At 39.4% G+C, this 15,975-nt stretch overlaps 1 protein-coding gene across 11 annotated transcripts in view; it reads left to right on the forward strand.

The window, feature by feature from the left end:
• Nucleotides 1–15,975, forward strand: part of shroom2a (shroom family member 2a) — a 37,512-nt gene that overhangs the window by 13,529 nt on the left and 8,008 nt on the right. For 2 of the 11 annotated variants that reach the window (XM_079460110.1, XM_079460116.1), the window contains exons 3-5: nucleotides 10,084–10,203; nucleotides 10,336–12,808; nucleotides 13,707–13,789. In XM_079460110.1, the coding sequence (XP_079316236.1) occupies nucleotides 10,084–10,203; nucleotides 10,336–12,808; nucleotides 13,707–13,789 (2,676 nt within the window). Of the gene's footprint in view, nucleotides 1–3,280; nucleotides 3,504–3,530; nucleotides 3,650–6,523; nucleotides 6,840–7,522; nucleotides 7,699–8,961; nucleotides 9,077–10,083; nucleotides 10,204–10,335; nucleotides 12,809–13,706; nucleotides 13,790–15,975 lie in introns of those variants that run through there. The other 9 variants (XM_079460114.1, XM_079460113.1, XM_079460111.1 and 6 more) reach the window with 9 other exon arrangements.

Here is a 15,975-nt window from a genome sequence, read left to right on the forward strand (position 1 = left end):
ATACATTTTTTGGTCATACATTAATTACATTAACATGTACATGTAGTTTTGTAAGTCATTAGTAGTTATACCTATAGCGGGAAATCACATTGTCTATGTAAATTATTGCATGGACATGTAATTCCATAAGTAACTCCACATTAATTGGACAATTAAACTAAACCTAATATAATTGCTAAACTTTCAACTGTATACAATTCAGTTGTTGACACATTACATGATGCAGTGGATACACTATTACAGCATTAAGTGTTCTTGCGGATGCCAATGTGCCCAGATGCCCCACAGCTAGGTAATCTTACTACAGAGATATTGGGATTATGGTCTGTGTGATTAAAATGGGATTTGGAGTCTGTTGCTTGTGGATTAGGCAACTCTTTCCACACTTTTAAAGAATTGTCTGGTGCCACAGTACGAGGTAATGGAGAACCGAGGCAATGCACACAATGTTTCTATTGCATTTGTTTACATGATTTGCAAACATTGAAATAAATCGATACTTTCACTTCAGTCGGTTGCATTAGGTTTTTTGTTTGTTTTTATGCTACGTAAGATTTACAATACAAAGTCCGATACAAAGATTTGCTGTATGAACATTACCTCAGAGAAACAGAATGAGAAACAGGGTTACTTATTTTCAGCTGGCAGCTTCACATACCAACTACAGGTCTCATCTGTAGGAGTGACGTCAACACAACGGGATTCTGGCCTTTCAGGCATATTTTCCAAGAAAAAATATTGAATATTGGCAAATAAGAAGAAAGGTTTCAGATGGTTAAAAGAACAAAAGATGGGTAGTAAATATTTAGAGAAAATATTATGGGTGGATAAATCAGTTTGATGTGGAACAGTTGTGGAGTTGGGTTGGCAACTGAGGTCCAGTTCTGTTCTACTTTTCAACTAAATACTCAAACTAAATTATTTTAAGTTATTCTAAATTGTGGTTGTGTTAGGTGTCAAACATGAGTGCTTAACTTTGCTAAAATACTGTGTTATTTAAAGGGATAGCTCATCCAAAAATGAAAGTTGTCACCTTTTACTCATCCTCAACTTGTTCCAAACCTGGATGAATTAGTTTGTTCTGCTGAACACAAAACAATATATTTGGTAGAATGTTAGCAATTTTCAGTTCTTGGCCACAAGTGACTACCATATTAGGAAAAAATTAAAACTGTAGTCAAAGGTGCCCCAGTACGGTTTGATTGCCTAAATTCTTCAGAATCTAATTTTGTGTTCAACAGAACTATCCCTTTAATATGAAATATTACAATAGTATAGGTTGGCTCCTGGATTGGATATCTACTTTGAGCCGGTTCTTTTCAACAATGAGCAAGTTATACATTTTGTCTTGTGACACTCGATATGAACCGTGAATTATTACTGTTATGTGTATTTAATACTCCTAAGCGCTAATAGTAATTCGTGAAATTACTAACCGGTTGTACATACATTAGCATGCAATGAAAAAAAGTTTTTTTGTAATTTATTAAGAAACAAAAGCATGACTGTTATATAGAACCACTTTACTAACACCAGCACAGAGAGTCCTTAGTAGTGCACTGCATCTTTAAAAATGGCAAGTTATGATATTTGATTAAAGTTCTTGTAAAAAGCAATGCCCTGTGCAATGTGTTATGAATTACAGACATACACAGATGACTTCATTTAAACTCCTGAGGTCTTTTTATTTGACTCTTATGAGGCAGTCATGTGACACTGGCGTGCCAGGACTGATGTTTAGAGTTACTCACTTGTGACCAATTCTGAGAATTTTTGTGATCTGCATTTATTTTAGAAACTTTGTTCTACACTGACCTTAAATTCCCTGGTGAAACAGAATTTAAATGATCTTACCCCTAATGCATCATTTCATGGAAGCCTCCGAATGGAATTTGTGTATTTGTATTGCTCTTAGGGAATTCAAAACAAGATTCGATTTTTTTTACTTGTATTGTTTTGTCCTTGCTGGCGTTTTACCGTCCTGTGTATGAAAGCCCAATGACACCATTGACCCAAGGGACCTTTGAAATGCACAAAACAGTCAAAGACCAGTCCTTCTCTTACAGCCATCTCCTCACCCAGAATGACTACTGCCACCTAGTGGCTGAGACAGACAGAAAACAACATTATTGGATAGATCACACATTTTTAATGGCCTCACTCTCATGTTAGTCAAAATGCATGTGGCAAAATAAGCTTGAATAAACTTTGACAGCTACTGCTCCTGGACATTGTGTAAGATATTTCTTTTGTGTTCTGTAGAGAAAGAAAACATTTTCGAACCCTAGTAGCTTTAGTAAATGAGGACACAGAGTAAGATAGTTCGGCCACCCGCGTCCACGCCTCTCCCAACATGACGTAATTTTCATCATCAGGGAGATCAACGGTCGTCCACGTGCAGCCCAATTTTTGAAACCGCGCAGACAGAACGCATACAACGGCGCATACGCAAAAACTTTTTTACCACTAGGTGATGGACTGCGCATGTGTCGAACTTGTCTTGAGTATGCTCAAGATGCTGTGGACGCATTTGTGCACGAGACGGATGCAGAAAGTTGCCCTTTAATGCCATCCACACCAAGAACGATAACAATGACAAAATTAGATCCCACACTTCAGGTTCACATTTTCAATGTATAAATCTTAAATTAGAATGGGTTTATACTGTCTATCGATGATCATGAATGATGAAAACATGTAAAATGTGCTCTGAAATGTATCTCAACGATATTGCTCCTTAATCAATTGTTTAAATTGTGGCGTGGGCTCTTCTTTTTCTAAAAATGTCAAAACTATATTTAATAGTTATTGTTATCCTTCTTGATGCGAACAGGCTTTAGAATTGGAACTATTGCGGAATAATCTCAAATTAACCGAAACTGGGAGCTGTTTTTTTCATTCTTGGAGTCTTTGGCCTGTGTTGATATTTGGGCCACACTACTTCCTCCAAGCCCTCTGTTAAAGGAAGATTAGATTGATGCTCTGAAAGAACCCATATGCCTTCAGAATAGCGCTACTGTCAGAATGAATGATTGATTTCCTCAGGCTATAACTGAACACACAGACAGTTTGTCGACTGAAATTATTAGTCAAGTGTAAACATAAAAACACATTTAAAGGAGTAGATTTTGATAAAAGGGTTTAAATGTTAAAAGATTCATTAAGTATACGGTGGCACTGTATCTATGACTCAGCTCAATTGTGTGGCTATAGTGACCAGAGCTATGTCACCCTGGGCTTCAGAATCCAATTATAACCAGCAAAGCTCTTCCATGGCATTAGTGGAGAGCGGGTGAGATGAGGGTGATTATAAGAGCAGGGATGGTGCTTCTAGTTGCATACAAGATATGGCGGTGCACAGAAATCTAGTTATTAGTATTTTGTTATTTCTTAATTGTGCATCTTATAACTTTGAAATAACAACGATAAGTTTAATTTTAATTTACCCTTCAATATGGTGTTAATCTCTGAACCACCCTTTTTTGGACCGTTCCATCTGCAAGGTGAGTTGACACATTAGAATTAACGGAAGAGCTTTTGTTTGCACATCGTGTACGAGTGGAAATATAATCAAACAAGTGACGGCAGTGTGAACTGATCTTTTGAGTCAACCACAGCATGACTAAGTTGATACAAAGGTGTTACTGTGGTATGTAAAGTTTTAAAATGTAATGTGATTTTTGTATACTTCTCCAATCTTACTAGTGTGCTTATACTTTGCGTTGTTGGTTTGATTATTCTAAGTATTATATTGTTAATGCCGTTCAGTCAAGTTTCGATACTTGTAACAGATTATTGTATAGACTATTCCTCATTGATTTTGTGGAGAAATATTTACAGTTTGACAAAAAATGTGTAGTTTGGTGCGCAGCATATCATGTTATGATTTTACCAGGCGGCTTGGCTTTATAGAAAGCACTAACAAACAGTGATTCAGACAAGCTTCTTTAGTGCTTAGATCCCTCTGAAGCTGTGCTCCTTGCTTTTAGTTGCCATGACACCTGTTACATCACAAGCCTGCAAGAGTGAAAGGTACATGGGAAACAGGGGAAGTTATCTTCCTGAACCTGGCAGACATTTTTTATGTAACCAGCTCTGGGTCCTAGAAAACACAAAAGATGATATTTTGAAGAACGTTGGTAACCAAAGAACGGCTGTACCTATTGAGTTGTCAAGTCATTTGGCAGCGTAATGCTACACAGTTATACGTGTTTAAAACAGTCATACAGTCGTCGTTTAAAAAGTAAACTAAGTTTGCATTTTTGGTGGTTTCCTTTACTCGCCAAAGAGTAATTTTGATCTATAATAACAAAACAACAGATGCTGCGTCCCAGATGCCGAATAACCACTTCCGCATTTGCGTGTTGCCGTAGTTTCTACAACCGGAAACTGTGCACAAGGGATAGGCCATTATTTGAAATAGGAATTTCTCTGGATTTGCACATTCTTGGGAACATTTGGTACATAAGTACACAACTGCATGAAATATATCACACTGTGCAAGTGATTTTTGGATATTTCATAACAAAATTCTTGCATATTGTGGCGTTAAACACTACATATATAATCTTTTACCACTGTTACTGTTCTATTCAAGATTCGTTTTAGAGATGATAATAGCTTATTTTACTTAGCCAGGGCACAGCCAGTACACGTACGCAGCAAAATATGTTTGCATATGTGTTTTGCTGATATAGAATAGGATTACTGAATACTGTCAAAGTATACACCAACACTAACATGAATAATTTTGTAAATGTGATCTAAGTATTTTTTGTCTTGGTTAATTGTCAGACCAATCTTTGGAGACTGGATCGATCACAGATACATAAAATACACACAATGTCGATCAACGGGTCATTTAAATCTTGTGGAATGTAAAACCCCCAGTACAGAGGCATTCACTGTCTTTTGTTTCTAACTGTTTCCAAGAAATGTTGGCAAGGAGTAATGAATTTGGATTTTGAAAGAGTCCTTTGCTCACCTGCTAAGTCTGATTACTGTGCACATCCCCGCCATCTTACCTTTTTAACTGAGGTTAGATCAAGGGCATTCTATATCACTTAAACATGCAGGAAACCTGAGGTAATGTATTGTAAATTTCATTTATATTTAACTGCACACATTGGCTCTCTGGGATATTCGAACTGGTCAAAAAACGGGTGGCTAAACTAGATCTGAATCTGATCTAATTTGTAATTTTAGTAAGTTTGGCGGACTACTCAAAATCAGTTACACTAGAGTATAAGGAGTTCTTTACACCGAAACGCTACGGTACTGTACACCCAAACAAAAGAGACGCAGCTGTAACCTTGCAGGGGTCTAGACAGTTATTGCTACTATAGCTGGTATGACATGCAGCTCAGGAATGTGCCCGTCATTACAAGCACCTCACGGTTGGCCTCTCCTGGCCCTGTATTAGTGGTCTAATTGAGATGGGTTCTGAAGAAGGTCTTTGTGCAGACACTCAAGAGCCAGACGAATACCTGACTCTCATGCAGCCAAAACTCTGTCAGCCTCCCCATGTGTCCAATATTATGCTGACGTTCGGTTTTATTACCTGGAACAATAGCACAGCTACCCTGATCAGTCAAGAACATTTCTTGAGCATTTCTGGCTTCTCGTCCACAATAAGATTTTTCTGGTGTTTAGAAAGACTTTTAAAGTTTAAAACTTGCTTCGTTTTTGGAAGCAGCGGGATAAAACAGAAATGTTCATACACAGGTTAATGCCTAATAATGTGCTCCAGTCTGGAATGCGTGGATGAGAAGTCGTCACACAATAGATCATTGTGAAAGGTTTTGTAAAAGCCCGCCCACCAGGCATAGGCCAAAACAATTCTTCTGTAATCTTCTTGCCTGTCACCAGACCACTTGTTTGGATGCCAAGGAAAGTTTTAATCACGCTCTAAACTTTGTAGGTCAAGCTCAAATCACAGTTAAGCTTCAGCCTTAGAGATCTATTTGCTAAGCTAACAGAGTTCTCAAACTTTCCTTCAACCGGATGGCTTTCGTCAGAGCTGGAGAGATCTATTCTTAAAGAACCAGTCACAATGATCTGTTTCGGGGGTTGGGTGGGGTGTCCACGCAGAGGTCAATGGTCATGGCTGGTGATGTCTCTCTGCTCATTTAAAAGGATGGTTGTGCCACTAATTATTCATTGTCTAACTGTTTCTTTTGCAGCATTATGGAAATAAACTCTGATCTTTTCTAGAAAAGTTTTACGTACGTTGATATGTCATTAACTGTTTCTATGGTTTCACTCCAGTTGGCCAACCAGTTTATTTAAGACCCTGCAATAATCAACCTGTTGCCATAGCGATAGAAGAAACCGAGGACCACTGCACATGAGGGGTTCAAAGAGAACATTTGGCCCTCTCGACTGAAATTAGCATACCGTCCCTGAGCCAATAGGAAGACAGAAGCTGTTAGATTACTTTAAGGAGACTGGCTACGACGACTGCCCCCTCCTCATTCCCTCTCCCCTTTCTGGGGTAAAATCACCACAATCCCTGTAGTGATCTGCCCGGACCGCAGCAGTCACAGGCAGCAGCAAAGTAGATGCGAACAGATTTCCACATGGGGTTCCTCAAGGCAACTTTTTCTGTAGTCTTTCATACGAAAGAAGCGGATGGTTCAAAAGAGTCGCGCTGTGGTCAGGGACTGACTGTCTATGGAGGGCCCTTTGTCTTGGCCTGTCTTTGATGTGAATGTGGAATGTGCTGCCTGGGGAGTCCAGCAGAGCAAACCCGGACTCTCGGTTCATCCATCAAAGCGTCTGCTCAGGTCTGCATATTTAGGCACCTGTTTGTGGAACTTGTTTGCTTGAGGGATTGTTTGGTGAGTTTGGACACTTACACTTTGCTGGTTGTTTTCCTCTGCGCTCTTTGTCTCACACCTGTTGATGTTCCGTTGCTTTTTTATCTTGACATCTGTTTAGTCTCGTCTTATTTCGTTGTTTGTGAAGTTTGAAGTTTAGTGCAGGTCATGCTTCAAACGGCGCATGTCCTTCATGTGACTCAGCCTGTGTGTAAGCAAGTTGATGTTATCTCATAAAACCTGTTGGATTTATCTTGGCAAACAAAATTGGTTTTCTAACATTGCATCAGGGCCTCGGCGCACACCAGCCAAGACCAACACGAATCAGTATTGCTTTCCCACCCAAAATTCTCACCATGCTACATGACTTTTGAATATTTTTTCCATGTTGGTTCCTCTCTGAATAAGATTTGTATATTAACTCCTTACCCAGGATGGGCGATTTGCATTGAGGCATTGGATTGGCTGCTGTTCTTTCAGTGCTGATTTGTTTGTTTTTGAACACTCCTCATTCTGAAAACATCAGTGGGGGACTTTCCCCTCCGAACCCCCCTCCTTGGCCTCCATTCTGCCTGGGCGCCACTGATTCGGACCACTGGCATATCTGTGCTAGACCAGCTGTAGCCCTGACAATACGTCTAATAAAGAGACGTCCATTACCATGTGAATAGCCAGCGCCATGTGTGGTGAGCACATACACACTTGAAGCTTTTACACAGGAAAGAGAGCAGCATTGAGAGGTTGTAGAAGGGTCTTTTGGGCCACAGTATCCATAATTTGCCGTTTAAACTGTTCCTTTTCTTAAACAGTGTAGATTCCAAGTTCAACATTTTAAATTGTTGGGTAGTTTAGGAAATAATTTGGAGTCAAGCATATTTAGGTAAGGACAGTAGTTTTTTATTTTCTATTTCGAAAACTGTATTTCTTTTACTGTCTAGAGTGTGACTGGCACTTGACCTCATGGTTTCATGAAGCAGCACTGCATGTGTTTTACTGAATGTTTTTTTAACCCCCTTGAGGTTCTGGGGTAGCCTCACCAACTTGGGCTTTGGAGTGTTGGGAGACAGAGTTTTGTTTTTACAATCCTGTCACTGAGTTGAACAACTACATTTTAGAAACAGCAAGAATGTTTTGACAAAAAAAGCTACAGGTCACAGGTCAAGTGTGGGTGGGCTGTTTAGTTTGGGGGCTGGCAACATGCTAAGGAATGTCTTGTTGATAAAAAAAATTTATGCCAAGAGAGTGGTATGTGGCTTGTGAATATCAATAGTACATATTATTATTTGTTGTTTTGGAAGAGAAAAGTTGTACTTAGATTTTACCACAAGATGTCTCCCTATGTCTAGTATTTACAATTTGTATAAGAAGCCGATCTCTGGGCAGAAACAAATGAGGTTGCTATAGGGCTGGTTACAGAATGTCCATGAATGATTTCTGAAAAAATCTTGTTTTTTTTTAACCTAAAAGGTCAGTAACCCGCGAGAGCCATCAACATTCTTCATTATCATTCCTTGGCTGTCTGGAAGTATATCATTTGAAATGTCCCATTTTTGTTCATTGGTGCTAATTTTCATTTGCCGATTGTGTTCATTTCTAAACTTTGGATTACCAACTGTTCTGAGCTATAATGTCAAATGCAGAAGGAATTTTTTTTCCCATTTGAGATTTTAGGAGACATCAAAATAAGTTCATGAAACACTTACTATACTAAAATAAATATTGGAAATGGAGAAAAATGTTTTGTGGTACCAGACGGAATAGTTTGAGCTCACCAGCAGACCCCTATATTAAACCCCCACCCTGTTCTGGGACTGGTGTGTTTTCGAAGAGACATGTTAAAAAAAAGTCCATCTGAAAAGAGTTGCATTGTGTGTCGTTTGTGTTTCATCATATTTTCTTCTTTTGGTAAAGGCTTCAGTGTGACACTTTTTGGTTGTGTTTTTTCAATCGGTTATGTTTTTGTACTTGTGTATAATGCTTGGCTAGTTACCGAGAATGTCATGGCACATGCTTGTGTCTGTATTTTCCCATTATCGGGGTGGCTTTCATGTCTTCATTTGAATTTCAGCACTAGAGTCCCTGTCCAACTCAAAGAATTTAGAGACTCAGACTATGTGTCCCTTCCTTTTTAATCCTCATTCAGGGATATGAAAATGGTGGATATTGTAACACAGAAAATGCCATCAGAGAGCGACGTGCATATGGCCCGGAGCTTTCTCACGAAGATTTTACGAAGTTCCATGAGGTATGGTATCAATGTAACCGCCAGCCAACCCACCTCCTTTCCTCTTCCATCCAGTCTAGTCAGATCTACAATCATATTCCTCCATGGTCTTTGTGATATCATCCATCAAAATTTTACAATTTTATTCATTGGTTTTCCATGTGCTCTGCATTCCACACTAGTTTGTCCAATAAATAAAACATTTTTAAAATGTTGTTTGTTTGCATGCAAATGTATATATACTGTTTATAATTTATAGGGGTGGGTGAAAAAAACATGTATTGTAATTTTTTTTTATTCTCACCAGTATTTAGTGTTTTACACATGAATTTTTTGGGGCAAAAGTAATTTTTTGCATTTATGCACACTTAATTGAAAGCAACATAACTTGGCACAAGTTAAGAATGCAGTGGCACAAAGCACCATTAAAGTCCATGCAAAAAATAAATGTAAAGATCACAATATGTCAGTTTCGAAAGCTACTGTATATTCTAAACAGAAACAATCACAATATTAATGTATCATGATCCTGCAAACAATCATATCGCCTGCTTCCTGTTGATTCCCACCCCTAATAATGTTATGAGGACATTGTGTTTGACCTGCTGACTCTTCGGCCTTTGTGAAGTTGCTTGGATATTCAAAAACTATGATCTATTGTTGTCTTTTTTACTTATTCATGCATAGCAGAAAGAACTGTTTTAAAGGGTATGTCACTGTGTCATGAGGATTGACTGACTGAATCTGTGGTATGCCACCATTTAGTTAAGTTCTTGCAGCCATTTGTTTGCAGGCATTTTCTTTTATTTGTCGTTAAGTATTGTTGTGCTTAAGGTGAATGACTAGAACATGTCACTGGCTTTTTTCTTTTGTCATCATCCTTGCAGTGTTTACATAATCATCTACCATATCTCATTGTCATTTTCAATAGTTGTAGTGGTGCTTTGTGATCTGTGTATGCTATCAGTTGTGCAGCTGTTCAGAAGTTAACCTGTTTACTTCTTTCTCTGTCCTTGTCTCTTTCCCATATGCTGCCCAAAGGAGAAATGAACCCCTGAGCAGACCTCACTCCTGGCATGCCACCAAGTGTAACGAAAATCATTCAGAAGTCAAAACACAGTCCACACCCTCGCCAGTCTGGCAAACAAGATATGATGCAAGGTAAATAGAGGCACAGGAATATCAATGTTTATCTCTGTTTCTTTTCTTTGGCAAAGATGAAGGTGTGAAGGCCATTGTTGTTTTTTGAATGTACATTGAAACTTTTCTTATAACTTTGTTTGTTTTTCCTAGTTCATTCTCTTCTGAAATCTCTACCGGCTGGGAGCAAACAAATCTACGTAGAGTCTCTGATCAGTTCAGTTCCTTGGGCAGTATGGACAGCCTAGAGCAAGGCTCTCATCCCTATCCACCTGGTCGCCTTTCCCCGAGCAATAATAACAGCATTGAACATTTAGGCGGTGGTAAAAGAGACTCTGCGTACAGTTCCTTTTCTACAAGCTCAGGGACCCCGGATTACACACTTTCCAAAAGCAACGCGGCATCCACTGAGAACATGCTGTACAAAATTAATCAGTGGGACTCAAGTGGCCGCCACAGCAATGGAAGGCACAGTCAAAGCTTAAGCCATGATGAGAAGCTTGAAGATGTGCAGCTTCCCTCGGGTCCAGCTAACCACGAGAACTCAAGAGTCGAAGAACAACCGGGAACTCGAAATTCAAGCTCTGGAAGGATTGGCATTGGACCTGTCTGGAATGTTCCAGATATAAAGAAAAACATGGTATCATCAACACCGCCTCCCACTCCACCTACCCGCAGTGATAGTTTTGCAGCCACCAAGGTTCATGAGAGAGGTTTGATCACAGGCACCTCTGAGTTAAAGCCTCAGGTGAAAGGATTGCTAAAGACATCAGAGACCCACGAAAGATCTCTTGAGACTGGTCTGGAGGGCCGACGTGATTATAATCTGCCGTCAAAGAACAGTTCCTCACATTCAAGCATTTCATCCGATACCCACCATCAATATGGCCACTGCATGGCCTCAGACAAGCCATACTCCTTGTCGACCACAGATGTCAGAGAGAGACATCCAACCCACGCCCATGTTCCATACCATCCCCGGCAATACAGTGACGAGGTCACTTTTCATGCTCAAACTAGGACTGTGCCTGCACCAAAACCTCCCTTCAGCGGCTATAGCAGTATGCAGGAACTGCCCACAAACAACCACACACAGCTTAACAGCCAGAATCAAGGTAGATGGCCAGCTGCTTCACTGTCCACCGGTCTTGCGATTGATCCTGAAGGAAGTACTCAGAGCCGTTATTATGGAGTCACATCCCACCAAACCCCTCAGGGAATGTCCCAGGCTTCTTTAGTGAGAATTGATGACTCGAAAGCTTCATTGGTCTCAGAACTGTCACACAGTGGAAGGGACAGAACATCCGTAAGTTCTCAAGGAGGAATAAAGGACAGGTATTACCCACCTCAGCCACAGCATCGTGATCCAGATTATTATGCCTTCTCCAAAAAAACTGACAACCACCTAATCTCGGCATCCACTAATCCCTTAAATATGTCTGATTCAGCAACCACCAAACCTTCTGAGGTGAGGGTTAACCAAAAGCAACACCATATGTCTTGCTCAGATACGCATTTTGGTCATCCTCCTAGTAAGCCACCTGAGCAGAGAAGAAGTGTTGGCCTTCCCAAAGAGTACTCACAACAGCCCTTGCCAACTAAAAGCGATTCAAAGATATGTCCCCAGAAAACACCTATGTTGTATTCTCTAGCACAAGAGCACAATGACGTGGATGACTATCAAAAGGAGATCAACAGTGCACAACAGGAAGCCTTTCCACAACACAATGACCGCTTTGCTACCACGCTCCGCACTGAAATCCAGATTAGGAGGGCTCAACTTCAGAAGAGCCAAAGCGCTGCTACTTTAGGCAGTCCAGATGAAGCTGCAGAAGAAACTGCTCTCTGGAAATCCTCCGCGAAATCTCCTTCCTCATCAGCTAATTGTTCTAACTCTTATAAAGACCATCTTAAAGAAGCCCAGGCCAGAGTCCTTCAGGCTACATCTTTCAGGAGAAAAGACTTGGAGCCGGTCCTGTTCGAGCATCCGTGCATCGATATTGCCTCTCGGAAAGACGTACCACCTGTTTCGGAGGTGCCACCTGGTAAACCTACCTCAGGGAGTAGTCAGGTGTTTCGCATCGGTGGACGAAAGCGCTTCTCTGCAGAGCAGAAAGTTCGTTCTGTTTCTGAGCCAGATAAAATTCATGAAGTAGGAGCGGAGGAGCACCCACCTGCATCCGACAATGCCGCACCCTTAGAGAATCGGCGCAAATTCTTTGAACCAACAGCAAAACCGACCTTTCCTAAACCCATGCCAAAGCACAACCAGACGTGTGAAGACACCAGAGTGTCCAAACCTGGAGGCGTGGCCCACCTTGCGAATAGTGACATGGGTGGGCGTAGTAACACTGAAAGCTCAACCCCCATTGCACATTACCTAAATGAAGGTCAGGATGGTTCTCGCACAGTAAACCAACAAGCCATGCTGAAGCAGCAGAGACTTGGCACCTTTGCGGAGTATGAGGCCAAATGGAATGGCAAGAAGAAGACGACAGAACCAAGGCAATCTGGAAGATACCACTCTGCAGATAACATCCTTGAAACAGGAATTGAGAAGCAAAGAAAGCCTACCTGTCTGCATGAAAGATCTAGATCCTCCCCTTCTGCTGACTTCTATGGGCAGGTTGGTTATTTCACAGTTTTCTAGGCTTAAATCGTATTTTTCTTAAAACATACAATGTTAATACACAAGCAAAATGTGTTTGACTTCTAGTGCCATATCTTACACCCATGGGCATGCTGGTCTAAAAAGAGGAGTTTTCAGGTGCATTCTTGGCGCGTTGCTATTTTGAGGAACTGAAAAAAGTCTGCGCCACTGACCAACTCAAACCTGGTCTAAAGCTTGCAATATTTTATTATGTTATTTAAAGAGCGCGTTAGTAGAAAATGCGCCTCTGGGTCCACAACACGCTTTCACTATACTTATTACACAGAGGGAAGTGCAACAGCACACAAACATGACAAAAATAAAAAAATATTTATGAGAATGTAAAAGCTTAATATTGTTTACATAAAGAAAAATCTGGCTTGTCACGTAGATGGTCTGCTCGTAAGCTTTAACCTCATGCACGAGCAGATGCGTTTTCTTTCTGGAGAAGCGTCCAGTCTTTACTCTTGCAAATGGCGCGAGCGCTACTGGCTCTTTATGGGAATGAGAGATGCGACTCTGATTGGTTTTCTGCACTGTGTAGACCACCACCAACCGTTTTCCCGTTGTTTAACTAGCATAAGTGGATTTGTTCATGCACTGAGTACACCTGTGCGCTTTAGACCATGCGCTAGAACTTTAAAATATAGTTTAAGTGCGAAAAATCTACATAAAGGCAAGAACTTAGTCAAACATTAAACAAGACAGACACACCTACAGATCAGGAAAGTCACAAGCAAGATACTTGTACAATCAATCGTATTAACTTAAATCACAAACAGTATTCTTGAATTAAAAATTTGTTTGGATATATAAACTTGACATATATTGCTAAACAAAGGGGGTTAAGTTATTTTCATTATATTCCTTTCAGAAGCTTAAACTTCAAGAAAAGAAATCAGATGCGTGTTGTAAACCTGAAAGAAATCTCTACAACCAAGATATGAATGGAATAAGGTGGGTGATGTGCCATTATTTTTTGCATTACAGTGAATGAGTTTATAATTCCTTTTAGGATCCTTAGTCTTTTAAAAGTACATGTGTATTTTTATCTATAAAGTTCAAGAGTCTCCCGGTCATGTGTCAGATCGAACCAGACAGATTTTTCTTTGTAATGGAAATGATACTAATGTTAACAGCTCTTACCGAGATTGTGTTAGTGTCTTGGTGAAACTATGCCAGTGCTAATGGCTCTGATCTTGGCCTCATTGCAAACAGAAATCCACACTTAGGTCAGTCTGTCTGCTCTCAGCTGGTAAAAGACAAACAGTAGACTCTTTATGATCCTCACTGGCTTTGGATTTAGCCCAGCTGTGACAGTCTAGCTATTCTCACTGACTGGGTTTTGTGTTTTGAGGTGTGGGTTTGCAAGTACGACATAGGAAGTGTTCAATCATCCCATTCATAAAGCCAAAGAGAACTTTGATCTTATTTATTATTTATTGCCTCAATGACTTGTATGATTCACTATTATGCACATGCTTATCGAACAGAGCTTTTAATTCATGCTAAACATTCAGAATTTCAAAACCATCTCGACGGAGGAAAGGAGTAATTGAATAATGCATTAAGATGGCACAGAGCAGTATTAGCATCATCTTTTTACAAAAAGCTTTTGAAAACTGAAAAAGGATATGAAAAGCATCCAGTTACCTGTCTCTTTTCATTTGTTTTGGTAGTTTTTATGTACATTTTTAAGTAACTGCATTTTTATGATGGAGAAAACACGATTGCATGAATGTGAATAGATAATATATTTTGAATATATTTTAAAGATGTTTAAAGAAAGTTTGTTTGGATATCCTGTTTAAATGCAGGTTTTAGGTGTGGCTAAAGTATAAGTAAATCGGGTCAAAGTGAATATTTGTTTTAGATTAGATTTAGATGCATGTTGCATGGATATTAGAGTTAAAGTTATACAAAACTGCAAAGTTGTTGTTTTTGATAGTTGACCTCCTTATGTATCTTATTGCCACGACAATGATTGTATTTTATGTGTTGTTGTAGCAAGATCACAAAGTAGCGTTCCATCATTTGTTTTAATTTTCCAAGAAATACTTGAAACAAAACCACATTTTCCAAAAAATGGAAACTGCACAATTGTATTTCACAATGATAATTGTATTTCATAATGTTTTTCATAAACAGGTATTGTATAACTTTCCTATAACCACAATTTCCAGACATTATATCCACTGGCTCCACTTGATCATTTTGTAGACGCAAGGTGTGGCAAACTGGAACAAGTCTGTTGATGCCAAACATCAATCACCCAAAGCCTTGTAAATTGCCCCCTATGAAATATTTTGTTTTGATTCATGCTTGTAATGAAGGTGTTGTGCGGAGCACGATTACTGCCGAGACTGTCTGTTCCAACTATGAATTATATAGTACACCTGCATTGCACTATGGATTTTGTTTTTAGAAATTCTGCCATTTTTTTCTGCCATCAAAGTCTACCGCCTTTCTATCTTTAACAAAACGTGACTCAATTAAAAAGGACTAAATTAACGGATTTTATACCCCAGCACTGACTAATATATTTTAAATATATCTTCTGCGAGAACTGTAAATCTAGAATGTAAACATGTTAGTTGAGCTACAAGCAATGTAGCCCCTCCCAGATGAGAATATATACTGTATGTTCAGGGCAGGAAGCACCTGTCGCTGAAGCCGGGACCTCCTCCAATTATCAGATGTGAGTTTAGCTTCTCAAAGGAGTCAAGTATAATATTTAAGAACAACTTTTAACACAGTTAAGTTTTATACAGGCTGCAGCATGTCTACCTGAATGGCAGACTTTTATTGGGCTTAAACTTTACCTTCCACTGAATTTCGAATCATCCTGAAACTGTAAGTTTGTAGATAATTCTAAAATTTTTCGCTATGCTGATGCACATTTTTAAAATGTATAGTTACACCTTTAAATACAGATTAAATTCATAAATGCACAAATGAATTGCACAAAATGTATGTTGCTTGGCAACTGTAAAGAGTTGTTACTGTTAGACGAACTGGTTATTTCAGTATTTATCTATAAGAAGTTACATTGCTGTCCTCTATTAACATGTTGTGGTTTTGTAAAAACAATAAACCACTTGACAGCTTCCACAGCCTCCATTTTTTTGTTTTAATAAACTTAT

This window comes from Barbatula barbatula (assembly GCF_947034865.1).
Source record: "Barbatula barbatula genome assembly, chromosome: 7".
Lineage (NCBI taxonomy): Eukaryota > Metazoa > Chordata > Actinopteri > Cypriniformes > Nemacheilidae > Barbatula > Barbatula barbatula.